At 41.2% G+C, this 27,415-nt stretch overlaps 1 protein-coding gene across 8 annotated transcripts in view; it reads right to left on the bottom strand.

Annotated features, from left to right (window-relative positions):
- mast2 (microtubule associated serine/threonine kinase 2) overlaps nt 1–27,415 on the bottom strand; it is a 124,137-nt gene that overhangs the window by 59,049 nt on the left and 37,673 nt on the right. Inside the window, exon 1 of one of the 8 annotated variants that reach the window (XM_076277827.1) lies at nt 7,743–9,895. The exons of 6 other annotated variants lie outside the window; for them this stretch is intronic. In XM_076277827.1, the coding sequence (XP_076133942.1) occupies nt 7,743–7,781 (39 nt within the window). In that variant the 5' untranslated portion in view covers nt 7,782–9,895. Of the gene's footprint in view, nt 1–7,742; nt 9,896–27,415 lie in introns of those variants that run through there. One more of the 8 variants, XM_076277830.1, reaches the window with a different exon arrangement.

Genomic DNA, 27,415 nt, shown 5'->3' with positions numbered 1-27,415 from the left:
AAAGATACCAGTGAAGCTCTCTCAGGTGGAAGCAGAGAGACGGATGGAGGGAAGAGGCAAAGGTGGAGAAAAGAACAAAGAGGAGGAGTGGGAACAATGCATAAAGAGAGGAACAAAGAACAGCTGACTGAGACAGAGACACTAGACAGTGTGGAGGTATAAATATACAAATAAATCCAAACCAAACCAAACAAACAAAAAATGATGTGCCAGAACTTTGAGCCGACGGACTTGGTCTCTACAAAAGAGATGAGAAATATTAGGTTAAATGGGCAAGACTTGAACAGCCAAAGAGACAGAACTTGGATACAAGATGAAGAGATGGCAGCATGTGGAATCTGACAGATGAAAAGAGATACAGGCACTGGTTAAATATAGAGAGATGAGGCTGCATGAAAACAGAAACGTGTAAAGATAATTATTCTGAGAAAAACTTAGGGATTCGGAAAAGTACTGGGCTGTACAGTAGATGTGTCAAGTTAAAAAGAGGGTGCATAGGGAGGAGGGAAGCCATAGCAACAAAAGCAAAAGTGATGGGGTAAGAACAATGTGAGAAGAGAAGACATAAAAAATATGTATTACAAAGACAAACATAAAGCTGCAGGTCAGGTTAAAGGTAGCAAGTGAGGGAAGAAACTGATGTGCGAGTAAGGACTGGGTGATCGCACGAGAGACGAGATGCGAGACAGATTTACAGAGAGAGATAAACAAAAGGATGGAGGGTTCTAGAGAGACGTGGCCTGAGGGGATGGTCGAAATGAGAAGCAGAAATGGGCACAGACAGGAGAGAGGGATGATGCCGTATGGCAGCAAGACGAACGGTGGAGGGGTGGAGTGGAGTACAGTAGAGGAAGGGGGTGGGGGGGACTGACTAGCGGTTCCCAGGAGAGAGAAGTATGCAAGCAAGCGGCAGATCAAAGCATCTGCCCCGCAGAGACAGCAGGCTGCCACGGTGCACACGCTCAGTTAGGACTGCGGGCAGATTTCATTAATGCCTACTGTGAGCGGTACTCTAAGAAGGCAACCTTTTCCTCTCTGGGTGAGTGGTGAGGGGAGAAAAGGAGAAATGAAACACAGACAAAGAGAATATGAGGGAGAACAAAGAGTCAGGAAAGAGTGAATGACACTGACAGAGGAAGAAAGATGCAGAAAGCATAAGAGAGGATGAAGTCTATCTGTCACGAGAATGACATACACAGACACATTGTCTCAGGATGAATTCATAAGTCAGAGCTAGGGCACGAGCATCACACCTGGCATTATGGTACAAGGTGAACAACTGGCACCTTTCTGTTTGTCCATGGAACAGTCTTCTCAAAAACACTGGTTGACATCTTGTCTAACCTGAAGGGTTGGGTGGAGGAGGTTTCTATAGACATTCAGCAGCTGGGCCGCATAAATGTGTTAGCTTCAGCTGCAGTCCAAATGCACAAATTACAAGCACAGCAGATAACGCTGGTCAATAAAAACATGGTGTTTTATGCCAGATCCACCCCAAGGGTGATGTTCTCTAAAGATGTTCCTTTCTGGTGATTGTGAGTTCAAGGCGTTGTGTGGTACGACACAACTCCAACTATAGGTCCAGACACTTAAGCTCTGTATAAACAAGACCCTTACCATGTTAAAGCACCATAACATTCTTCTAGTTAAGCTTTCAACATGCGTTTACATATGGAGGGAAACTGACCTAGGCTATTTTTCATGAGGTCATTAAATTTTATGGCAGAGCAAGACTGATATGTGACAACGGATCACATGGTACAGGACACTTGCACTGTGTGCACAATTTGTGTCTAGGGGGTTTATAAATCTCTGCTGTGTCAGAAAGAAAGAGAGAGAGAGAGAGAGCGAGAGCGCGATAGTGTGTGTGTTTCCATCTGTAACTGAAACGCTTTCGGGAGGCAGTGACCTCCTTGACCTATGCTGTCCACCCCTCACCATGTTCTTCTATTCCTTCCTTCCTTCCTTCTCTCTCTCTCTCTCTCTCTCTCTCCAAACGATGAGCTCATTCTCTCACTAAAGCAACACAGTGAGCTCATTGAATGGACCTTAATTTGTTTATCCGCAGCTCTAGAGGGAGAGGCAGGGTGGCGAGGCAGGCACAATCCAGAAGTGAGAGGGCCAAGCGGGAAAGACAGGACAACAGCTGCCCTGTTCTCATGGACCATTCTGCAACCAGAACAAACAGTCGCCCTCAGAGAATGCTTTCGCCCCACGTCTCGCTAAGCTGGTTAAGTTGTTCTTATCCCTGTTCCAGGGTCGGCTTCTGCCTGTGTGAAAAAGGCCCCTGTAAAGGGTACCAGGAACACTAACGGGATTGGGTTCACGGAAGAGACCTTATGCAGACACATAAGGTACCACACACATAGATATGGAGAAGAGGCCACAATAAGAACCAGGGGCCACAAACAAAATTGAATGGCTAACCGACACAAAAGAGTAAGGATCTTATACATTACTTTCTTCAAATTAATCTCACACATTTACATTCCACACTCTGATCTTTTCTCCCTGACCCAGTGGTCTACATGCATAGCTTCTACTGGAAATCTACAACCAGTCATAGCCTGTCACAAAGGACATTTCTATTCTTAGCCCCTACTGTGGCTGCAATGTTCCAAAGCCCCACATTAGAATTCCCAGAGTGTGTGACCGCCTCAATCACCATTCCTGTTACTCATTTCCGGAGGATACCATGGCTCTATGCATCCCAATCCAGATCTCTCCTTAAGAATGGCACTATAACATTTCTGTCACGATGTTCTCCTCCTTTAGCTCTAGCATTGCTTGTAGCTATTGCCACAAATCAAGTTTCTCACCTAATAACTGCAGAACTATTCTCTAAAGAATGCTATATTCACTTAACAACATGATCTTTCTAACTGAGATGGAAGGCACATGCAGCAAAAAAAAGTTATTATTATTATTTTGTGATTTCACCTCCTAGCTGTCAAGATACAATTGCTTGCACAAAAACAGAAACACAAATCAGTGGCAGCGATGACATTGTCATGCTACTTCCTGACCGCAATTTTCTCAAGCCCCATCTTTTTCAAGAGAAAAACAACAGCTTCAATCTCTGGGAAAATACTGCCAAAATAGCTGAGTAATGCTAGACCAGCATTCTATGTAAGGGGCTATGCAATATTCCACAAGATGGAGGACTATAAGGGCATTAATGTTACAAAAACTAGAGCTGGGGGCAGGACAGGGACAGGGCTGACACAGCAGAAATCCTCCTGAATACCAGCAGCTGTTTAGAGCCCCAGTCTGAATGCAAGTTATGGAGATGCTATGAATGTTCAAAGGTGAGGAAAAAAAGTAAAGGTACAGTAAAGGGCATAAAGAGTCAGAGGGGGACTGGCTAAATAAGGGAAGGGATGTGCATCCAGCCAAGGTTGTTAATGTAACGTGAGAGAAAGAGACAGACAGAAAGAGGGGTACGAACGATAAACCCAAAATCAGCAGAAGGAAGAGCTTTGAGTCAGGAAGGAATACAAGATAGCCCTGCAGGCTAAAAACTCAGTACCAGACAGAGAATGTCTAGACATTGTCTGGTTTGAGAACAAAATGTGCGTACACTCCCAAAAGCGTACACTTGACATATTCTTGGCCAATAGCTCCTCCTATTCCTCTTTTCCCTCTTTTGTCTCCTCTCTGTACCCCTTTTCAACTCGTCCTTTTCTTTCCTTCTTACCTGCTTGCCTTCAGCAGTCTCCTTCAGAAGACCTAACCGTGCTCCATACCAGCTCAGAGACCTCCTGCAGGCCAGTGGCTGCCTCTTATTCTCCATACTTCCTGAGAAGAGCCAGGGGCAGCCCATCACCACACACAGTCTACAGCAACCACTAACCCTGTCTAAAGCAACCACTAACCCTGTGCAAATCAGCACAACTCAACACAGCAGCCAATGTCTAATCCTCTGACCGCAGAGATTATTCAGTGTGCCGTTTTGCTGCACTCTTTAATGCCTTAGCCCAGTCTCCTACCCATTCGTCTGAACATGCACACACACTCCTCCTTCTGTGTACAAAATTCCAAACTGAATTAGACCTGTTGGTCCTAGATGTTATGCGGTTTGCCAGAAGACGGAATTAGAAACATGCCCGCAGGCCAACATAAAGAGTCTGAGCCATGCAAGGGGATGAGGTTTAGAGGTTAGGAGGTTTCCCATCCCATTCTGCTCAACATCCACCGTGTCCTCAGGGTTATCAATACTTCCACTAGATTAACTGCATGCTTGGTTAACCATCCCTGACAAAGAGCAGGGGCTAGACCTCCCTCATTCAGGCAACTTCCCCCCAGGGTTCTATTGACATCGGCTGAAAAGGTACACATACTCGTCACCTGAAAGCACATGTTGTCAAGCATCTCCATATAAAGCATGTTGTGACGGGAATGTGCAATTCATGGCGATACTAGGGCAAATGCATCTTTATTCCAGGAATCATGAGCCTGAGGGCTGAAACACAAAAACGGTTACATGGATGCAACCACAACCATGCAATACAATATTTGGGCATATTGGGCAAACATGGACAATGTCATATGACTTGTAAAACAAATACAAGGAATCAACTTTACAGTTAAATATTAATGTGACCTATTCCATGCGATGTTCAGGGTCATTTAGAATTGCTCAGGTTAATAAACAACGTGTGTAAAGGGATGTTGTATTAGTCCTCAATCACTCTAAATAGTTTCCGTTGCAGCTGAACACATCCTCAGTGAGAGAAACATCCTCTTTCACCCTCCAGCTCTCTATTCCACATCCTGCTCATTCATTTCCCCTGCAGGTTCAAGCTCCTTTATATGCCATCCCCCACTCCACCCCCGCCTGTCCCATCTCCTGCAGTCAGTGAAGCAGGAGAGCAATTTCCCAGCCCAAGCTGCCTTGAAATGGTGGAAGAAGGGGTTGCCAAAGGTTTGTGTCTGAGTCTCCCACCACTTTTACCCTCACTGTTGTACCCATCTCTCTCCCTGCCCATCTCTTTCATAATGTGCCACTCTAGTTTCAATCTCTTTCTGAGTCCCATCTCGGCATCCTTCTGCCAGCCTCTCTCCACCATTCCTTCTCTCCTGTCGTTTTTTCCTGCACTCCCTCTTTCACTTTCATCTTCCAGTCAGGTTAATCTCTCCACACACACAGACACTTCACTCCCTCTTCCATACAAACAGCCCACAGTCTCAATAGACCAAACAAAGGAGTCAGAGGGAAACAAAGCTCTAGAAACAGTATTTCCAGTTTGATACAAAACATAAATAAAGTAGGCTTAAACAAATAGTTTCTGAACAGCAAACAGATGCTTTCCACAAAGAAACCCTTTCCTATATCTGCTTCTTAGAGAATTACTTTTCTCAACCACTGAAAATTGAGTTTCACCAGACCATACCCACAAAGTCTGGGCTTACTGGAAGACAGAAAAGGGAGAAAGTAACTCAATTGTAAACAGGGATGCTGACCCCAAGGTACTGTGAGAAGTGGTGATGGTCATTAAGGGTAACATGACGCATTGTTCCACAACACATGCTTTAAAGTAATAGTTTTGTAAGCCATAGGCCTATGTGTCTGGTTCAATGCAGCTACAATGTGGTCCACATGCTTGTCGTGATGTTTATGTCTGCCATATCATTGCTGATTTCTCAAGTGCAGCTAGGGAAAAATATTTGACACTGCGGAATAGGCATTTAACAGCAGCAAGCCCCCTGAGACCACTCAAAGCCATTAGCAAGATTTAGCCTGCGGCCCCCTGCCCAGCCGTCTCCAACACCTGCTTCCCAACTGCAACCTCACCCCTCCTCACCCATCCTGCTCTTTAACCTTTAACCATAAACACCCACTGGATGGGTTTTATGGGATAGCATGTCTCAAGCAGGCTAGACATTAGCTCCATTCCACAAATGACTGACTGCATGAACCACTTAACTTACATTAACTCCAACATGTCCCATGCGTCACACCCTAACAACCAATTTATCAGGACCCATTACTCAAATTGTAGGCTTAGGTCAACCACTGAAACCATTTCAAAGAACATCACCAGTAAGGTAATGAAAACCTGTGTAGTCTCCTCTGCGGTACAGGGTAACTCGGGTCAGCTCTCTGGTTTGGCAGAGGAAGGGTAGCCTCCCATGATCACCCTCCCCCAAACACCGGGAGAGCCCCAGGGCTTGGGCATAGAGCCATGCTGGAGGATTTGCTGAAACAAAGGCCTGTCCCAATGCACAGTCCACTGGCCAGACACAACACAAGCAGTCCAGCTCAGCAATAACTTATCCCAGCCGCACACACACACCACGTCGGTGGCTGACTGCCGGATGTCTGCACCAAGAGGCACACAGGCACACGTTAGCACATGCACAAACGCACATATGCCAGCCAGTTCACATACATTTACATACATTCCAGTCCTCCCTCTCTTTTTCAAAAACATGTGCACATGGGGCACTTGAACAACGCACTTGAGCATGAGTGTGCGTACGCGCGCACACACACACACACACACACACACACACACACACACACACACACACACACACACACACACACACACACACACACACACACACACACACACACACACACACAGGGGCTGGGGGTGGGATGAGCATAGCTCACAGAGAAATCTGAACATAAAAGTGAAAAACAAAGGAACTCAATGACCTGCAGTGTACATGGAAAATATCATGTTGGCAGACATCACCAAAAAAGGAACTCAAAAGAAAGGCATTTATAAAATAAAACAAATTGGCCACACACAGAAACTCAGACACAAACACATCCCTCCAAAGGAACACCACAAATGACCAAAAACAAAGAATTAAACAAAAAAATGTATCACATCAAAATATCGAGTCGCTTTGGATAAAAGCATCAGCTAAATTACTAAACGTAAAAGCAAACAGTATGTACAATGTTAGTATGAAAACAATAACATTTGTCAATCTGTTTAAAAACACACTGGGTTCATTTACCAGTCAATCCCTCCAAAGTAACAAATTATGCAATGGACCGTCTCAAATATCAGGACGGCATGTTATACAGTCAGGCTTTTTTTAACTGACAGTCATCATTATGAGCTGTGGAATTAGGTAACCATCCATTGCAGTTCAGATGCATGACTAAAGCATGCAACCTTACAGCACAGCACATGTATGTCACTCTCAGTAAGGTAGACAGAAATGAACACAGGATAGTCTAAAGCCTGATCTAGTGGCACAGCACATAGTGCAGGTCCACTGTAACAGGCAAATCCAGGTCAGCCCTGCCCATGCCTCAAACTCCAACAGCCTCCTCTTCAACAGCACACTGTTCACCGTACAATAACATCAAACCAAGATGTTGTATTATGCATAATTCTCCCAATCTACATGGTACAAATCATTGTTTTATTTTCAGTACTGTGTTCATGATAGAAAAATGTGATTGCAGTTTAGCTTATTCCAGATGCTGGTGAAGCAATCAGCTTTTTGCAATGTTTGAAAACACCATGGCACATTGCTGGAAACGGAAAATTAAAATAATCTGCCTGAGGCTGCTTGAAGCTCTATGAGGAGCTGCTGGAGACAACAGCACCAGTTTACACCAGAAAAACACAACATTCCTGACCACATCATACTGTATACGAGATTTTGGAAAAGACAAAATATTAGTCATGAAAACTTCTAGATGTAATGTACAAAACGTCTAATGTAAATTGACAATAGCACAGGAGAACATGCTCTGCAAGACGGGACTTTACCTGGAGGCCTCTTCTCCGTAAGATGCTGGAGTCATCCATGATGGCCCTCTCTCTGTCTCTCTCAGTCCCTCAAGACGGGCTGCTTGACCACCCCCTTAGAAAACCCAAACACCTCTGGCTGTGAGTAAGGGCACACAGGTAGGCACTCGTCAGCTCCTCCACTGGAGTGGCAGAGGTTTGCTACAGCCTGCCATTAACGTGTAGATGAACCTAAAGAGCCAAAATGGCCACGGTGCCAAGTGAGAACTCTTAGATGAGTCAGCGGCTGTGAGCTCCCCTAAGAGCTGGCTGGTGCATTTAGAGTAAGACCAGACAAGGTCAGAGCAGATGGCAGTCACGTATTCCTCTGTGCCTGTCTCTGCCTCAGCCCTTACTGCTTTCACCGTCCTCTTCAAAGAAAGTTGACAGACCACTGAAAAGAACAAAGAACTTGGTCTTCAGTTTACAAAATGTGTTCAATCAATGTTTACTTTTTTCCTTGACTCTGATTGTCTTGACGCTTGTGTGCAAATTACCGAAAATCTCAAACTTCACAAAGATTTCTCTGTAGAAAGTGAGGACTACCCAGTTTTTTTTCCTCTGTAAATATTCCACAGTTGTCAAAAATGAATAGATAAAGCTCCAAAGTAAATGACAGAATAGGATGATCTCGCCAAGAACAGACACAGCAGGAACACTGCAGGGAGGTTCTGATCAACAGCCGTCTGTTTTCTGTCCTGTCCTGTCCTGTCCACTGCTGTTGGCTATGTAAGGTAGTCTGAATGTCAGAGAGCTTGCAGCTCCTTCTCTTTCACTGTTCCCCTCTCTCGATCAGTCTCTGTGTGGCGACGAGGAGCAGTTTGGAGCACATGTGTCCCTGAACTTAACCTCCCTTTTACTGAGAATTCGCTCTCCTCATTCATCCATTCAGAGCAGAGGTACACGTCACCCCCGCCTGCCTCTGTCTCCTTTACCAACACTCTTCCCCATACAGCCAGCCACGCATCAGCTCCCAAAGACTACAGGCAAGAAGGTCTGTCACTCCTTATCTCGCTCACTGCTGCCTTTATTTCTATGGAAACCCTTGTTGCTGCATAACTCACAGGCAGTATGCAGTAGACGTTAATGATGACAATGGGGCCCCTGGGGGATTCGAAGGAAAGGAGGGAGAACACTGTTCTCACACACAGGTTATAAGGAAGATGCAGTCTTCTCTCCAGCCTATATAATTAGAGCTGTAGAGCTAGTCTGACGCACAAAAGGCACATCAAAATAGTCTTCTCTCTCCATCCAGACTCTAAAACAAAGGCAACATTAGGCACACTTCCACATGGTTAAGTTCTATGCACCGTTTTTAAAATGCACTGTTTTTTAACAAAACAGAGTCTTTGATTTGTATCCAGAAAAAGTAGAGTCCATCCAATGAGTCCTGGTCCTCTGCATGTCCTGTTTTGTGGTCTCTCTCTTTCTCTCCCCCAGAGCCTCCCTTCCTAGGACATGAGGGGAAACCAGAGCACACGTGTGAAGCCCACACTCTGAGCTGAGCAGGAGAAGGAATGAGCCAGAGGCATCAGCAGAAGCACCCCACTGTCACAGTTAACAACTGCACTCAGACCCGCATGGGCAGATTCCTTCCTTATGCGCCGACATGGGGAGGCAGAGTGGCTCATAACGACGACTGGCCAAGGGAACGGATTAAGCGGGCCACGCTCTGGCAGCACAGTGGTTTCAAGTGAACAGGTGCAGAGTAAAGTGCATCCTCATCCGTCTTTCCGTTCCTCCTGTTTTGTTTGTTATTCTCTTCCTCCTAAGTCAAGCTTGGGGGTCCTCCGATACATCGGCCAACTGCACCCCAAGCCAAGTTTGTGAAAAACAGAGATACACAAACACGCAAGAGGAGTTGAGAGAGTGAGGCAAGAGTGGCACTCACCCCCTATTCATCTGCTAGCACCATACTGAGCCAACTGCCTGTGTTTGTGACTTTGATGTTGAAGGAACCTCCTCGTCAGATTTCTGTTGCTGCTGGCTTCTCCTCTTCTCCCCCCTCTGTGTGACCCGTTCTTCCTCTACGGCTCCAGTGATTTGGTGGGAGGTGTTTGGGCCGTGTGGTATTTTGAGCTAAGCTATGCGCTGAGACTTGTTCTTTTACTCTCTCTCTCTCCCTATTGCTCGCACGCCTACATCCTCCTCCCTCTTATTCACAAGCGTAGGAGCCTTCACAGCACAGAGCAACACTGCTCTGTCTCTCCTATTAGCCCAGCTAGGCTGCCAGCCAGCCAATAGGACACCAGCAGGAGTCTCTGTATTTGCATAAAATGAATGGGAGTGCAGCAAGGCTCCACCTCTTGTTTTGTCACAGTGCACTCAATCTCTCCTCTCCTTCTATTGCAGCTGCCACAGCCCTGCCCCTCTGAAAATAACCATGGCAGATCTGCCTCCTCTGAATCAGGCAGGCATCTCCACATACACACAAAAAGAAATGCCCTTGTTTCCAAACCCAAATACACACTCATCGCCATAGAACGCACACACACACACATTATACAGACATGCCCCCATTCAAAAACACAGAGCTGTGTTATCCACTTCTTGCATTATGATAAATTAGTAATGAAACTACTGATCTGTAGGCGGCGTAATTAATTATTTAGCAGCTATATTTGGACAGTCAAAGTCGCACTATGCTGCTGGACGGCTTGGTTAACAGATTCTTCCCCCTCTGCTTTTCTGTCTCTTCCACACAACCACCAGCTTACAGCTTTCTTCATTTAAGCTACAGAATAAGTGTGCATCATTCACAATTTCATTCACAATGGTACCAGGCAGGTGGGACTATGCTAAAACTCTTATGTACCCTTTACAAACAAAATGTGAAAGAAATTACTGTACCATCACTGCACCATTATAAAAAAACACAACCTATTAACCTTTGACAGTTTTGCAGGCATGTGCCTGATGTATAAATTGACTCATGATCTTGCACCACCACCACTCAAGCAATGTGTGTCATTTTGCATAGATAACGTAAGGGTCTCCAGGGCTTCTGTAAGAGCTGATTGTTACACTCAATTTAGGAAGACTACATTTGATCAATCTCCTTTTTTAATTACAGCAGTACAAAAGTGGAACTTAAATCCACTTCATAATAGAAATTGTGTAAGTCTCAGCAGTTTTAAAATGTCCTTGGCTGAAGGCGAAACAACTATGTGATCATTGATCTTTCTATAATATGGAATCTATATATTTTGGTTTAACTTATGTAATGCTTGTTATATGTTGTTTGTTGTTAAATTTCTATCTGTTTTTAAAGTATTGTCTGTATTGTCCTTTTATCCCCCTTGCCCAGGGACCACAGATGTAAATTAGCTGTATAGCTAACTCTGGCACAAGGCTTGAACTGTGCATGGCCCCTGACAAATAAACTACAAGCTAAACAATTTAAATATATCATGATGAGAGAGGAAAAAATTGAAAGTTGGGGAAAAGGCTTTTTTCCCCTTCCCATGGTGATGCAGCTTTGTTCCCTGTTCTCAAAGGGGAGAGAGGTACACAGTCGTATGAGGGAAAGGATTAACAGCCCACACATTGAGAAAGCTCATTAGCCATCATCAACGTCACATTCACTTTCTCTTTCTCAAACACTGGACATAACATCTGGTCAGATGTTGTCAAGTAAAAAAGGCAGCGAGAGGAGCTATTCAGATGTAGGGAGGGAAGGAAGGTAAGCACAGGGCAAGAAAGGAAAACAGACGTAGAAAGCAGCAGGCGGCCAACATGGCTCTCCCATGCACTCGAGCAACAACAACAGCAAAGAGTGAAACCAATCACAGATACACAAGGCACCACCAGATAGGTACCTGGGCTAGAATGGTGGAAATCAAGATATAACACAACAGCAGCAGGATTAAGTCTAGGCCTATCACTCACTCCTCAACTAGGGATAGAAAACCATTATAGAGCCGGTACATTCGTACAGTTCCCTGAGGATCAAGCCTAATGGTGTGACCTTGGTCAGGGGTCAGATGAGGGAAGGGGGCCAGGTGGGACAGGAAGACGCAAGAATGCAGAAATCTGACACTTAGGAGGGAGTGAAATGTCACACACCCATGCTAGAGAGGGTCCGAGAGTAAGGGGCTTTTTCCATTTCTCTTTTCGCTCAATTTGCAGAGGCTCTCTTAAAACATTTGACTGAATTTGAAATGTGCGTCAACCATGAGCAGTGTTTATAAAGTCTAAATATTGTCAGGGGTGTATAAGATTGTTCTATTGATTGATACTCTTACAAACTATGTTTAGATAATCTCATATACCGTACTAAACCATGATTGGTAATCTGTAAATTTAAACTAACGATCACTTTCTGCTAATCTGTGCCACATTGGGGATTCTATTCTATTATCTCTTCCTCAGATCTGTAAACATTTTGCTTTTGTTTTGAACTGAGGGATACATTACTTGAACTTTACTTTAACAACTATACCAGTGCAAATAAACACTCAACACAAATGCAGTAAATAAATTGGGTCTTCAAATAAAATATTTTTCTTCAATAGATATACAATGACTTAAAACATGATTGCTTTCATCTTTCAAAAACAGGACCCAATGCAGTGCAAGGAAACAATAATCCATGCACACATGTGCACTCCTTGACGATCACAGTGTAACCTCTAGACTAATTGTTGACCCCATAGTGAAATTTATCACAGTGTCACACGAGGGTCAAGGGGCAGCAGAGACATGGTCTGCCAGGAGAGCAGTGTGAGAGTTTCCATCTCCTATCTCCCCACCTATTTACGGACTATATTATCTGTTCCCCTCTCATTTCCATGGCTGCTCGAGTGGCGAACTGCATTCCCTGCCCCGTTTCCTACAATCAGCTCTGTCTGACAAGAACTCTGAGGACACCGAGCTAGGTATTTTTAGTTGGAGTTAGCACAATAAAGCAGAGCACCTGATTTATGATTCCAAGTCCTTATGAATATGGATAACCATCACTGTACTTCCTGACAGTGCTCAATCCTGAGGGCACTATAAACATTTTATGAAGCTCTGCAGTCAAATCCACTTAACTATAGAAGACAAATTTACTGCTCCACACTAACATTAATGTCAGCCAGCTCATACCATCCAGCTACCAGCCAATAGAACAATTAACCAGTACACTGCAACATTCTAGCCATTAAAAGACTAACAGTGTTACCATTTGCATTGAATGGTTCTGTTGAATGGTTAGTAGCAGATTGATTTATTCAAAAGCCATACTCTTACGTGACAGATTTGAGAGATGCTAAACAGAGAGATATAGAAAGCCCAGTTTAAGGTTGGAATGTTGCACTGCTATTCTGTCTTACTGTTCTGAATAAAATGTCCAAACACAGAAAGAGGGGAGGGGGGTTGTTCCACCTTTAAGCTGAAGACAGTCACAGAGCCGATAGGTGTGCAAATGGAAGAACACCTATGGGGGACAGGGGTGTCACAGCCTAGCAGCTGACCAAAATGAAACAAGACTCTACCGTCTCTCTCTGCCATTTTTATCCATATACAGAAAATGCTAAGAAAATCCACAAAGAAAACGATTCATACATCCAGAGAGCATGCATTCCGAAAATGACGATACACATGGTGTTTATTCACAAGTATCCATTGAAAGCCAGTGCGGTGTAATGTGTCTTTCAAGTAACATTCAGAGAGGTCAGTGTAATGCAAGTCGCATTATCTTAATGGAAAAAAAACATATTAGTACCATCACCCCAGTAGGATGGTCTCATGTTAGGCAGGGCATGCCTGATCAACCACTGCATAATCACTACATTACTGCCTTGTATTTAGCTTTATATATATATATATCTCAATGACCATGTTCATCACAATGTAAACAGATGACCGTAACTAAGCAATTTCCAGTCTCTATAGCAACAACAGCTTCAAAGAAAAAATGTACAGCAGAGAATCATATGGCTCTTTACCATTAAGGACCGGGCTGGCCCACGGCTTTTCCCCGCTCTTGGACTCGGTGTTCTGTTTCCATAAGGAGCTGTAACATCGGGGACATTAGCTAACAATGCTAGAAACTTTTCACTTTTAAACAGTGCTTAGCAAGAACACCGCGTCAAATTATAACAGGACATTTAAATAAGTTATAAAATTGTAAGAAGCAGTATCCTTAATTCTTTTGCAAAATTTGTATATATCTGCAGATCTTATTTTTCTTCACAAAATAAGCAAAATCACTTCTGTTGCTAGGCAACTCTAAACAAATCCTAGCTGTTTGTTTTTAAATTTCTCCAGTTTTATTGTTTATCGTATTCCATTCCAAAAGTCCTCGGTTCAGCCCTAATTTGGCCCTGCCCTACTCTGGGGCCGTCTGGGCCACAGCCTACTGTAGGTCCAGCCTCAATCAATAAAATAGAAAAAGTCTGAGGCTTTACCCCAGACACCAGGGTTTTACCCCATAGTGGAAAAGGGCCAATACTGACCCTTGGTAGTAGGCCCAGAAGTGGTATATTCTATTGTTAATTGTTATTAAGTAAAGAAATTAGTAACAGTACACTGTGTGAGGGAAATGAGAATTCCATGGTGATTTGCAACATTTGTTAGGGATAATGTATAGATTGCCAGCCATCGGGAAAAAAATCCCGACAGAGCGAACCAGATCTTGCTTCGCCCTGAAAGAACTTATTTTCCCCGATAATGACCGGCGTTCTATAGATTATCCCGCTTATCATATGGCTACTTGCCAAAAATAAAAAAATAAACTCCATATCATATGTCTCTTTACATTTATTTGTTACCGTTTCGTCATGGCTTTTGCTGAGAAACAAATAGTTCGCAACACACACAGAACTTGAATCAAAACATTCTTTAGAACACAGCAAGTTCCATTGCAAGAAGTAACCGGACTACTTGCGGAATGATATGAAAGACTTGAATCAAAAGCACAAAACCCATGGCCATTGTCAGCGGTCATTATATACTTTGCAACAGTAATTAAGCCTATATAGTTTTAATAGATCTCCGAACGTAAGAAAGGCCCATTATTGTGAATGGAACTTTCTGCAGCACAACTGTAGTTATTAATCATCACCAGCCCTTGTGAAATGAAGGAAACAAAGCTACAATTTAAGTTAGATAAATGGATAGCTCAAATCTGCTTAGATCAGTAGCAATAAAGAAATGTTCCATAAATATATCCTGTTAAACAACTTGAATATGAATAATGATGTGTAACATAATTCCTTATTCACGGAGCTAGCTGACATTGCCGATTCTCTCAAGCAATTTCTGAATCTCCAATTAATCGGTTTCTGAAGTGGCTTTTCGTTTTGTAAGATTGATACTGACGGATCTTGCAACATATACCACATTGTAACAGTGTGTAATGTTAAATCACACTAATTAGACACATCATACAGTAGGATTCAGTGAGATCATGACTTGGGAATCCTGTTTTGTGGATACAATGCAACCTGGGATCCATTTACTCTTAACCCGACAGTCTTAAAGGTGCCATGTGTATTGTCTGCCAAAAAATCAATTCATACTCCACATTCCATAAAGGATGGGGGCAGTATACCCCAAGTACGCCCACAAGCCGTGCGAGTTATTCGTGTATTGCAGTTTGGCTGGCGGTTATGTTGCCCGCATATCTCCCATGGCCGAAACTGGTATTATGACACCTGTCGGGCTGTGGCTAGTAATTTAGCATGCTAATTCAGGTTGCTATCTCTCATGCATTTTTTTAATGACATCATCGCCCTTATTTCTTCTCATTCTTTTGATGCGTGTATTCTTACACATGGCACCTTTAAACCAAGTACCCTCAGCACAGTCACAAAAACATTCACCCACCAGTTGGCGAGGACTGAAATGTTTAATTGGACAAGCATAAAGTTTTTTTTTTTTTTTTATCATGGAGTGAAGGCAAATGTTTTAGGCTAAGCTTTCAGTGTAAGTCTACCAGAGCTTGTGCCAAAGACTGAGCTATAAATTAGTGATGGATACTGAAAAAGGCCACCTTTTTTCTTTTGCAACTAAAAAGACTTCAACCCAGTACTAGAAGAAGGCTGATGTAAATATTTAATTTAAAACTGATTTAATGTGAAACTGAGGGCCCCTTTGCATGCAAAAGATGCACAGACTTCAATGGTTTATACCAATATGAGAATGTTGATACATACTCTCATAAAAAGCTACAAAAGGAAACACGTCAGACATAATCCTCCCACAAAAGTCTGTCAAGTCTTAACTCTCAAGCTTTGTTGGAGAAACATATCCTTCTGAGAGTACTCCTTTGTGCTCTTTAAAATCTTGCTTTCTACTTTTGTCCAGCTCAATTGCATCAGCTACCACAAACAACCCATTTCAAACTGACTAAAGCTTCTTGAGTCATAAATTCTGTAGGTTTTCTGATATTGACAATATTTCAGAGCAAAATACCTGACCTGAGGATGCTGTGAACAGACCATAGCAGACAGTATGAAAGACAATCAAGAGAGAGGGAGCTGAGGGCAGAGAGAGAATACATGTGAAATCAATGAGATCCAATGTTTCTGGCTAATGAGGCTAATGAGGTATTATGGTGGCCCATGAAGCACCACAGAGAAGGAGGCTGATACATCAGTGAATGATAGACAGTGGATATGGAGAAGGATAGAGATAGGGAGGCTTCTCATGGTCCAGCAGAAAGCATTTTCACTCCACCTCTTGCAAAGGCCTTTTTTGTCTAGTGGTCACATACAGTTTAAAACACAAAAGCCTTGTCATTGTGGGTTTAAGGGGTTTGAAATTATGAGATTACAGATGAGTAGGTTAACTCAGAGCGGACATATTTTTGAGGTCAAATATCCAACAGGGCATACTCAATTTAGATCGTATAATCACATTATAGTGTACACAGTCTTGGAATTGAACTAAAATCAATGCATGTACCTTTACAAGATAGAGTAGACTCACAAACAAAGATTCTTTTGAGCAGAAAAGGCTATCCATCTAGGAAGCAAAAAGGGAGAACTGGCAATGCCTCCAGCACAAAAATGAACAAGAGAAGAAAAAAAGAGAATCCGTGCCGTCATGGGAGAGTGATAAGAAACTGCTGAGCCAGCTTCAAAGCTCTCAGGAGAGATGTTTGTAGGGGAAAAGTAAAGAAAAAAATGCTTGCCTAAACCACAAACCCATCTACTGTACTGTCCATTACAGGCTTGGCAGAGAATGTTTTTTTATCTTTTGGCCCAATGTCAATGGGAGCTCTTCCCCTTCTATAACTGACGATTACACTGGCTGCACAGCGGACACTGAGAGTGATTAGCGAATATATTAATATAATTATTTTTGCATAATTTTGTCGTTTTGTTGTCGTGGAGTTTTACAGTAAAAAAAAAAATCAATTAACAAGTAAAATATATCCTACTTATATCCTAACAAAACATAAGTCAGATAATGTACCAAACAGCCCATATGTACATACCCTTCCAAATTTCCTTAAATAACACTGCATTCAGAGGCTCACAATGCAAAAACCCTCCCAAAACAAGATATAAATGCAAGGCTAGTGCAATGACTACAAGTAGAGAACACTATTTCATAATAAAGTTCCACCCATAATCTTGGCTCTTCCTTCCAGGGCTCAAACAGCTAATTGTTAGTGCACAACACAAATAAAACAAACTGGGCTTCCTCACCACGTTCATGACTGCTGGTGATGACGTGACGCCAAAACAGTGTGGCGAGCCTGACGCCAGCACATCCCGCTGACCCTTGGCCCACATATCCCCTGTCTGATGGAACATGCAGATAGAACTGCATGTGACCAGCTCCTTACAAATGACAGACATTGCACAGATTCAGCCAGGCAAAGCTGAGGGCCAAAGCACATGTCTCATTTGTCAAGCATTGGCAAAGAAGGTAGCAGTGGACAGAGAGGGTGTGGCGTGGTACAAATATATGAGATAAAACATGACGTCATAGTATTGGTTTAATCGTCGGTTTCATCACAGAATAAATATCTCATTATCTTGTTAAGATAATGTTTTATGCACAATGTTTTCCACAGCATTATAGCTGTATTGACATGCTATATAAACTAGCTTGCAAAAAAAAAAAAATAATAATAATAATAACTTGCCACCCTACATGGTTGCCATGAAAAAGTAACATAAAGGACTACTGCCTTATTTAGATCTTTAATAGAATATGTGTAACACTAACACTCACAAAATGATCTTGTTTTGTCTAAACCAAATCCAAGGGTAGGGGAAGAGAAGAGTGAGTGCACTTGAGGCAGCTCCATGTTTTGAAATGCAGGTACAGGCTAATTTGGGGAGATACTGAGCAGACCACAGTGGAAACTGAATGCCAGGGCAAAAATCTTATCAACAGGGATTAGCAGTCACTTTTAAATCAATTCCCAAGCACCAGGACAAAAGCATTGGGGCATGGGCGTACTGAAAGTAAGACTGACTACAAAGTCAATTAAATTTTTCTCCCTTAATCAAAACCGGCTTTCTCATACAAGACAAAAACTAAATTACACATAGTGGCAGGAGAGGGCGCATTTCAATGGCCGGAATCGCCACCAAGTCAACCACTGCACTGATTGGAGTGCTTACAGTATGTACGGAAAGTCAATCAACTGTTAACAATTTATCTGGTCTTTAAAAGTCAAGTAAGGGGAAGCTTTATTGGTAGATTCGGTATTGGTCCACTATTAATCCAAAACGTCCTCAAACGTCTCATCTTTTGATACAAGAATGAACAGAAAAATTCTATGAGAAAGATATCTAATGTACATGGAATATGCGAGTACATTTTATTTTGTAATATTTGTGATCTGAATCTTTTGCCAAAAAAATGACATTAAGATGGCACATATAACAATGCACCATAACTGTAGGCATGACAGACGGAAGAATGATTTTCACTGAAAGTTTGTGTATTTACTCCTCTCAGTTAAAAAGCATTATCTGATTGTGTCATGCTACAAAAACCCTCAGCTCAGTTCATGACACAAACAAATCCATTCAAACACATAAATGTGGACTGCAAAGCCTTTAAAAGCCACCATATACACTGGTGCACAAACAGCCTAGGAAAGCATGTGCACACAAAATGTAGCTAATTAGGATATGTCCACTTGAAAAGGGAAATGAGTGGCCATGGAAATAAAGGATAAACACTCTAACAGCTTCAAGCTTTAACCATACAGCCATACAGCGTTAACCAAGCTCTCTAGTATCCATGACTCGATATTCATCCCCAATTGGCTAATTTTGCATGCTTGCCTAGCAACACATCACTCATCACATTTTGAAGGTCAGCTCTTATGAGAACCAATTCATTGTGTCCCTAAATTGTCAACCTTTTTTGAGAAAATGATAAAACCGGACAGTCTGATGGGCTTTTGATGAGCCTACTAAAAGGTTAAAAGCAGTCTGTAGTCATGCCGTTTTGAAGGTTAAGATTTCAACCTGTCACCTTGCTATTCTCACTAATCTTTTGGTTTGGCAGTGAATGCCACATGTAAGATCTGTGTTTTTCTCTGCAAGACAGAACCTTTAACAAGTAAACACATTTAACACAACATACTAGGGAATAAAATGTATAAAACAAAATCTTTATCTGCAACCAATCTGAAGTATTTACTCAACTGACAGAGCGAGAGAGAAACCTCCAGATATAAGATCTTCCCTATTAAACCTTTACATTATTGTAGCCTCTTCCTTGCCACTGCAAAATAGCCCAAACTGGTGATGCACGTCAGTCTCCTGCTTTAAGCTCTTATGTCTCCTCTACTTCCTTGATTCACAAAGAGCTTAATTAAACCGCAGACCTGAAATTTGTTTTTAAACTGTGAATTATACCAATATCTGATTTTCTCATTTAAATTCTCTGACTGCTGACCTGATGTTTTAGAGATGAGCCAAACTTAAAGGGATGACATTACTTCACCCTTTGTATTGATTTTAATGTGTATTTTCTGTGACTTGTACTGTTATGAAGGTTACTATGTTGAGTTTTAGTTTTGTTGTTGCTATAGCCCATCATGGAAGACAGCTATTAACACTTCTGCCAATCATTGTAAGCTTAATGACAGCAATGTAAATTGAGAAATCTTGAGACTTCCTACAAATCTTCATACTAAAGCCACATTTAATAAGAAACTAGGAATAGGGGTTGTTTTCCTGTGGTATCAATTTGGGAATTGTTAATTGTGTAATTTCATTTGCATTGGTACTGACTACTACATTTCTGGTACCATGACATCCCTAGGTCAAACCGTAATGCATCATGTCCGTTGTGTAAGTTTGAGTGTTGCATTCATGTTTGTTCATGTTGCATACATTTTCAACATTTAAGTATATATCTCTATAACAGGGCCTGTGATTTACAGCAACCTACACGTGACCTGAACTGAAAAGCAATGGGCATCTAGAGAGAGCCAAAGCAAATGCTGGCCTGGTGGTGATCAACTCCTGGAGGGATGCTTTTACATTAGAGCTAATTGTGAGGATTGGGCTACAATAACCATTAGAGGTAGAAAGCACAATCAATACAAATACTGGATGCTGGATGGTGATGGATTGGTGGTTAAATAATGCACCATTTAACTAATGTAAGCAGAAGACAAGAAAAAGAATATCATGTAAAGAACCAAGTAATGAGACCGATCACATAAGGAGGCAATTCTGTCAGTGTTGTGGCCTTGAAGAACAAAGAAAGACAAAAGGCACATTTGAGAAACTCTCCTATTAGCGTATTTTCCGGACTACGAGTCGCACTTTTTTTCAAAGTTTGGCTCGTCCTGCGACTCAGGTGATATATATATATATATATATATGTTTTTTCCTCTTCATGACACATTTTTTGACTGGTGCGACTTATAGTCCGGAAAATACGGTACAGTTATCATTACAAAAAAAATCAATGAGTGTGACTACATAAATTGAAATCTGCCACATAGAAATCTGCCACATTGAGACACGCCCCCTTTCTCTCCACCTATAGTTAATTAGGTAATTACCTGTGTCTCCAGTGTCTCAGTTTTGTGGTAACTGGCTCTCAGTTTGCAGTGGCTGCCTCCTTATCCAGCTTGAGGATATTTTTTCTGCAGTTGTGTCTTTCTTTTTTATCTGTTATATGTTATGTCCCTCACCCCCCAGTCTGAATATTGTCTGTTCCTTGTCTATTTGTTTCATGTGTTCAACAACAAGGACCATGCTGGAAATAAGTTTTGTACTTTTGCATGTCATCCTTTGGATTGATGCATTTTATTGTCTTGATCCTGAAATAAATCAATCAATCAATCAATCAAAAAAAAGAGTGGATTGTTGCATTTGTGACTTTGTAGGTTTATATTTTCCCATGTTTGTTACTTAAATGTAGTATTTGTATCTTACAAGCTCTGTTTGGACGCCATGTTCTCTCAGCATTGTTCTTTGTTCAACTGTTCACATTCAAGCTCATAGAAGCTATGTTGAATTATTTTGTTTATGTGATATGTGTTCACTTGCTTATTTGTATTTCTTTGTTTAATCATTGCATATGAATGTATTTCCCTTATGATTGTGCAGACTAAGATTGCCTTGTTGATTGTTTGTAGACACCAACAATCACTCAAATCACTCAAAAAAAGCAGTCTGGAAAATAAAATCAAGTTAACTGGAAAAACTGGATTCGCATGTTTTAATCGACGCATCATTCTTGCAGCACCAATCCACACCAGCCAAACCCATCTAACATTTTACACTTGTATTATTGTAGAATAATATTGTACAATAATAATCTAAAAATACATGTTTATGACACTTTGTTATTCACTTTGACTTAAGGGTTCGGTTCTTGGTATTGTCAGCTGATGATCTGTTAAACAGTACAATTTTTATAGTTTGCAGTTATTTGTAGCATTCCCCACAATAGTGGCATTTCCTTGATATCAGTAAGTTTCACCTCTTTGAAAGCCAAAATTTGTTTCTGTCATATACAGTAACTAAATGACAGAGAAGTCCTTATGTGTGCTTGTATGATCCCTGAGATTTGATAAATGATACAACTCCATCCTCGGCAGCAGAAGTGTACAGAAATGTCAACCTGAGGCAATATACCACTTACAAAACACAACAAATGGCAACTAAAGCCGATTTATTTAGAGTGGACCATTCTGTTTCAGGCAACCATGTCCACAATAACATAAAAATAAATGTTAACAAACGTAAAATAAAAATGAACAAATTGTTTGTCTAGTACCAATCCAACTCAATAAACTACATTTATCATCAGCAGATTCAAATTGGTTACTTAAATCCAGCTGTCTTTAATTTCAGCATGAATTATGATCCTTGATGTTTTGCCACTCCTCATTAAAACACAAAAAACATTAAAATGAAATAATATAATGAAGTTCTCTTCTCCACCCTGTTATGTGATTCACAGTGGTAATCATCTCGGCCAAGAAAGTCAGGTGTGGTTACCCTGCTTCAACAACTTACAAAAATATGTAACACAACTTATACAAGACCACAGCTCACAACCAAAATTAATAAATAACTGCCACACACATTTTGTAGGTCTATAATACCCACCGCCAGATGTTGTATTAGACACACACCAAATCTAATTTCAGCCTTACTCAGTTTGACAGCAGGAAATCACAAAGAAGACAAAGAAGAAAACAGAAAAGTGTTATAGTAACATCATACCAATAAGCAATGACCTTTCCCTATGGTTTTATATACAGAATTATTCCTAGAAACAACACATTGCAGCCAGTAGGTGTGCATAAATCCAAAGCATTGCAACAAAATGACCATTGTGGAATAACCGGATCAGTAAAACTGTATACTATATACAGTATAATACAGGTATATTAAATTACCAACAAGTGAAATAATAAGAAAGAGAGCATCTCATTTACTTCATTGTGTCAAAAAGCATGTAACTTCTCCCTCATTAACATGCCTAAGTTAATTTGGAGTTGAATCCTGATTACCGAAAAACAGGCACTGAAATGACAAGTAAGGACTGAATGCTATGTTAGGTCAGAGACCCGGAAGAAGGCTTAGGCTAGAAACATTTTAATAGGTCTCTTTACATGTATAAAGGTAGACTAATCAGAGACTTGGTTCTCGATAGAAATGTTCTCCATGTTACCACAGCGAAAACAAGCGGCTTACTTCAGTGTCTCCCTTCATGCCCTTCAGTATTGTAGAAGCTTTGTCAAGTTTAGCATTCTAACACAACAATTTCATTCGTCTCTGTCCATAGTGAAAATGTATGCCAAAAACTATCTAAGAACAGGACCCAGGTTGGAAAATCCCCATGTTACCTTTTAAATGAATATCCCAGTATTTGACGCTGCCGTATCAATATCATGCCAAAAAACACTTTTCCCCTAATCACTAGGCTTTTCACGTTAATGTTAAATGCCAGCCTACAGTCATTTCCTGTGTATTAGCCGCATTGTGTGCCGCAGGATAGTGTTTTATGCAAGTTAAAAGAAGCAAAACTATATTAATACCATATTAACTGCCCCGGTGTACTAACTTCATTTTGCAAAAACAATGTATAAGCCGCGGCTAATAGTTGGGAAATTATGATATCAAGCAGCTCCTCGTGATGTAAAAACAACTTTAAAACAACTTCAAAATCTGGATACTCCAGCAGACTCCGAGCCATTGCCAGGGACAACATATAGTAGACTCTACTTTTGCGATGCACATACATACAGCTAACTGGGCAGGTTGGACACTATATCAGGATACTAGAGACTGATAATACTTTGTTACATGTAATGTGATGCAAACACACAACACAAAGCTTTCCTATCTGCCTCTCCCTTCCTACACCAGATAACCAGAAATGCATCCTTCTGTTGATTACACTGCAATTTACACTGCAAAGGAAGGGCAAGAAATGAGGAAAACAGACATCTCTCAGACAAAAGTAACTCCTTTCATTTCAATTCATACTTCTGCCCCAACTGTTTCCACGGCAACCCCCTCATCTCTGTTGTCCCTGTTTGGAGAAAAATATATGATCACATACTAAGCAGAATGGAATCCAGAAGAGACGGCAGGACCACGGTGTCAGTACAACCCACATAATGATAGAAATACTAGAGCCTACCAATGGTGTACAATGAATTGTAGGAAATCATTCCCTTTTTTAAAATCATCCCACCCACCCATCAGTACCACCCATTAGCTGTATGTGAACTTCAATGCAACACCAACACCAATGCAACACCAACATATATTTTCTCTATTTTAAAAATCAAAAAATAGAACATGATTTTTTTTTAACGTAATTTTATGTTTTATATAAATAATAAAATATACAGATACATTTGATTTTGAAAAAGTATGTGTTATCTTACCCCTTTTCAGACATACACTGGACGTGGGTGAAGGTATGTCTGAACACAAAAGGGTAAGAGGCGGGTGATTCACACCTTTGCCGTGCGAAGCTGATGGTTTACCCATGCCTTAACTGTATGAACTGGTTATGACTTTGTCATGATCAAGTTCATCCATTAATTCTTGTTCATGAGACTGGCACTAATTCACAAAGACGGGAAGTTTCCATGTACTGTTCTCCATGTGTGTGGTTTTATATTGGACGTTGGATATTCAACACATTCAAAAAATCCATTTAGGATTGGCTATTGGGGACAAACTTGTGTCAAACCAATTTTGATGTGTATATACAAGACCTTAGCCTGCCATAATGAATAAGCTTGCAAAATGTCATGAAGATTAACTATTCACATAGGCATTGGCTGATAAATGTTCATTGGCAATCACCGTCCATTTTGTTTAGCAAGCCAAATGTCTGTTGCAAAATGTCAAAGTGGTCCTTGAGATATTGAAATGTGCCAATTCCAGTGGCTCATGTTCAGGGTCCATCCAGAATGTGGTAGTGATGCAGAGTGTAACAATTAATAATGTTAGAACCTACTAACCCTGCATATCACAAGATACTGTGCTAGATTTTTACTTTGAACATTATTAATGTGCCTTCAACAGGCCAACTTGCCATAGAAATTACATAATTTTTTTATGCGCATTACAGCCTCAGGTGTGTAGTAGTGTTCATAACAACCTGACACAAACAGTGCTTAAACATCACAAAAGGATAGACTGGGCATCAGATAATGAATTCATCTAACTTCAGATAATGAATAAACCTCACTTCACGTCATTCTCACTTCAAACAGAGGCCAGCCAGAAGACACCACATATCAGGCAAGAGAGAGACAGATAAAAACTAACTTACTTTCTTATTACATAAACTGAATCAAATGGATCTTTTGCATCAGAGGCAAAAAACAGACATACAAATAAGCCTAGATTAACTTTTGGACTGAAAAAACAGTGACTGCCTTGCGGTAGTAGGCCATTTCCTGAGGTAGTAACTTGCTTAATCTTACCTGGCTCGATAAAGCGAAGTGTCCTGGCACACTGATAAAAATGTACTTATGTACATTTTCCAGAGGTGTGTATACACTATGATTTCACACTGTAGTCAACCAAGGACAGCTGAAGGATTGCGACAGTATTTCCAGCTTTGGGAGCAACTAGATGTACCGCAGAGTGGTACAAAATATGACCGCCAGCCAATCCTGCACATTCTCTCTGCAAAGATAAATCACGCTTGTCAATTTGTCTTCATCGCCTACTGTGTTTGTTTTTGTGTGTGTTTGCTTCTGTGTGTGCGTGTGTGTGTGTGTGTGTGTGTGTGCATGTACGTGAGTTGACATGCAATCAAAGGTGTCATAATGATCCTGAACCTCCAATTTTGTGCAGTTTTTGTGCAGCCAGAGATACCTGTGATTACAACACCTCATTTTTGCTTTTTCATTTTTAACTAGGTGGCGCTATACATCAAATGAGTCGTTATGGGATCTGTTGACATGGCCCCTTAAGACCAACATACAAAAAAAATGTGGTCCTCCTAGGCCCTACGGTTCTCGAGATATTCACAGAAAACTGTGTCTGCCCTACCCTCCTTTTGGGGGGTCCAGTCCAGCGGGGGGGGCAACGGATCAAAACAAAAAACAATGGTTCCGTGTCATCCTTGTGGGGCTACATGCCCACCAAGTTTCATGCACCCCGGTCTTTCAGTGTCCCAGGAATCGTTGACACAAAATTATTGAAGAAAAAAAAAAAGAACAAAAAAAACAAAAAAAGAACCGGTCGTGTGTTCTCTTATCAGCTGAATCAGCACAGGTTTTGGTCATTACAAGATGTTACATGCTGCTATCTAAAAAAGATTTATAAGTAGGCTAACAGTAGTTTTTTAGCTGATTTTTTTGTTCTTGTTGTTATGGGCAACTAGTTGGCAAGCAACAACTCTGTGGATAGGGCTAGATGTCTCATTAAATAAGTTGCCCAAAGCCATAAACAATATTGCTTGTTGCTTGCTTTAGAGTTTCCTGCTCCAAATACATAAAGTCAAGCGATGGCCTTTTAATTTTCCGTATGGATCTTAAATTGTTGCATAGAACCAGCTATCCAGGCTGCCAGAGGGGAAGAGGGTGGAAGGAATAGATCACAGTGAAAATCACAGTGTGGTGGGAGAGAAGAGTGGAAAAGTGGTAACTGTAAAATGTAGACAATCTAGACTAAGTAGGTTCCTAGCTGTCTGCACTTCTCTTTCTCTCTCCATAAAAATGTTCTCATTCCCTTAAAACATATTCAAGTAGACATCTGAGAGCTTCCAACTCTTAACTGGGCTATTCACTTGTTTTTAATAAACGAACAGGAACAGACTGAGTAAGTGAGGATGAGAGAATTTCAGGCCTGCTTGGAGTGAGTGCGTGAGTGGAAACCGTGAGAGACTGCCTAAGTATATGGATCACAATGGTAATTGTTCTTGCACAGACTTTTGCGCAGACAAAAGTTGAAGCCAGGTACACCTATTTGTTTGGTAACAGTAACCTAGCTTATATTACGTACACCTATTTGTTTGGTAACAGTAACCTAGCTTATATTACGTACACCTATTTGTTTGGTAACAGTAACCTAGCTTATATTACAGTAAAAATTAAATTTCTCTAAATTAGGCTACTTATATGAAAAGAAATGTAATTAACACGGATGCATATAGGAAGGATAACCATCAGCTGAACGTGAACTGGAAATTCACTGACTGAATGCTTCAGAACTGCAATATGAGTTAATAAATAAAACTCTTCAACACAGAACAAGAACACCTGTGGCAACAACAGGGAATAGGATACATCAACAAAACACTGCACAATGCTGTGTGGCACTGCACAATGCTGTGTGGCCATTTGTGCTGCATTCCTTCTGACTTTGTATAAAAGACAACCTAATATAGACAAGGTTTTTTGTTTTGTTTTTAAACAGAGCAGTACCAATGGCCCACCCTCCTTCATCTCTATACAGCTCAGGGCTTATCTGGGCTAAGTGTAGCGATCTTCAGCTCCTCACACCAGGTATAGCCCACCCTGTCCTGTTTTAGCAATGAATTATGAATACTGCTGATACCAAAATACTAAAGGCATGAAAATGTTATTTAATGTTATTGGTAATATTTATAATAGGTTATATTTGGTTACAATTAGGTTATATTTGTCTCTGCAAATGTGTATTGTATAGCACTGGAGGGGACAGACTGAGTCACAGTATTCCCACCCAGTTTTTTCTTTTCATGCATCTCTGTTGTCAGAAAACAAT

Source organism: Alosa pseudoharengus, unplaced genomic scaffold (assembly GCF_046254945.1).
Source record: "Alosa pseudoharengus isolate Yale_2024_CS ecotype anadromous, Long Island Sound unplaced genomic scaffold, YU_APseudo_1.1 YU_APseudo_1.1_scf_11, whole genome shotgun sequence".
NCBI classification, from domain to species: domain Eukaryota; kingdom Metazoa; phylum Chordata; class Actinopteri; order Clupeiformes; family Clupeidae; genus Alosa; species Alosa pseudoharengus.
The sequence above is the reverse complement of the archived record's forward strand: the minus strand, read 5'-3'. Positions and strand labels throughout refer to the sequence as shown.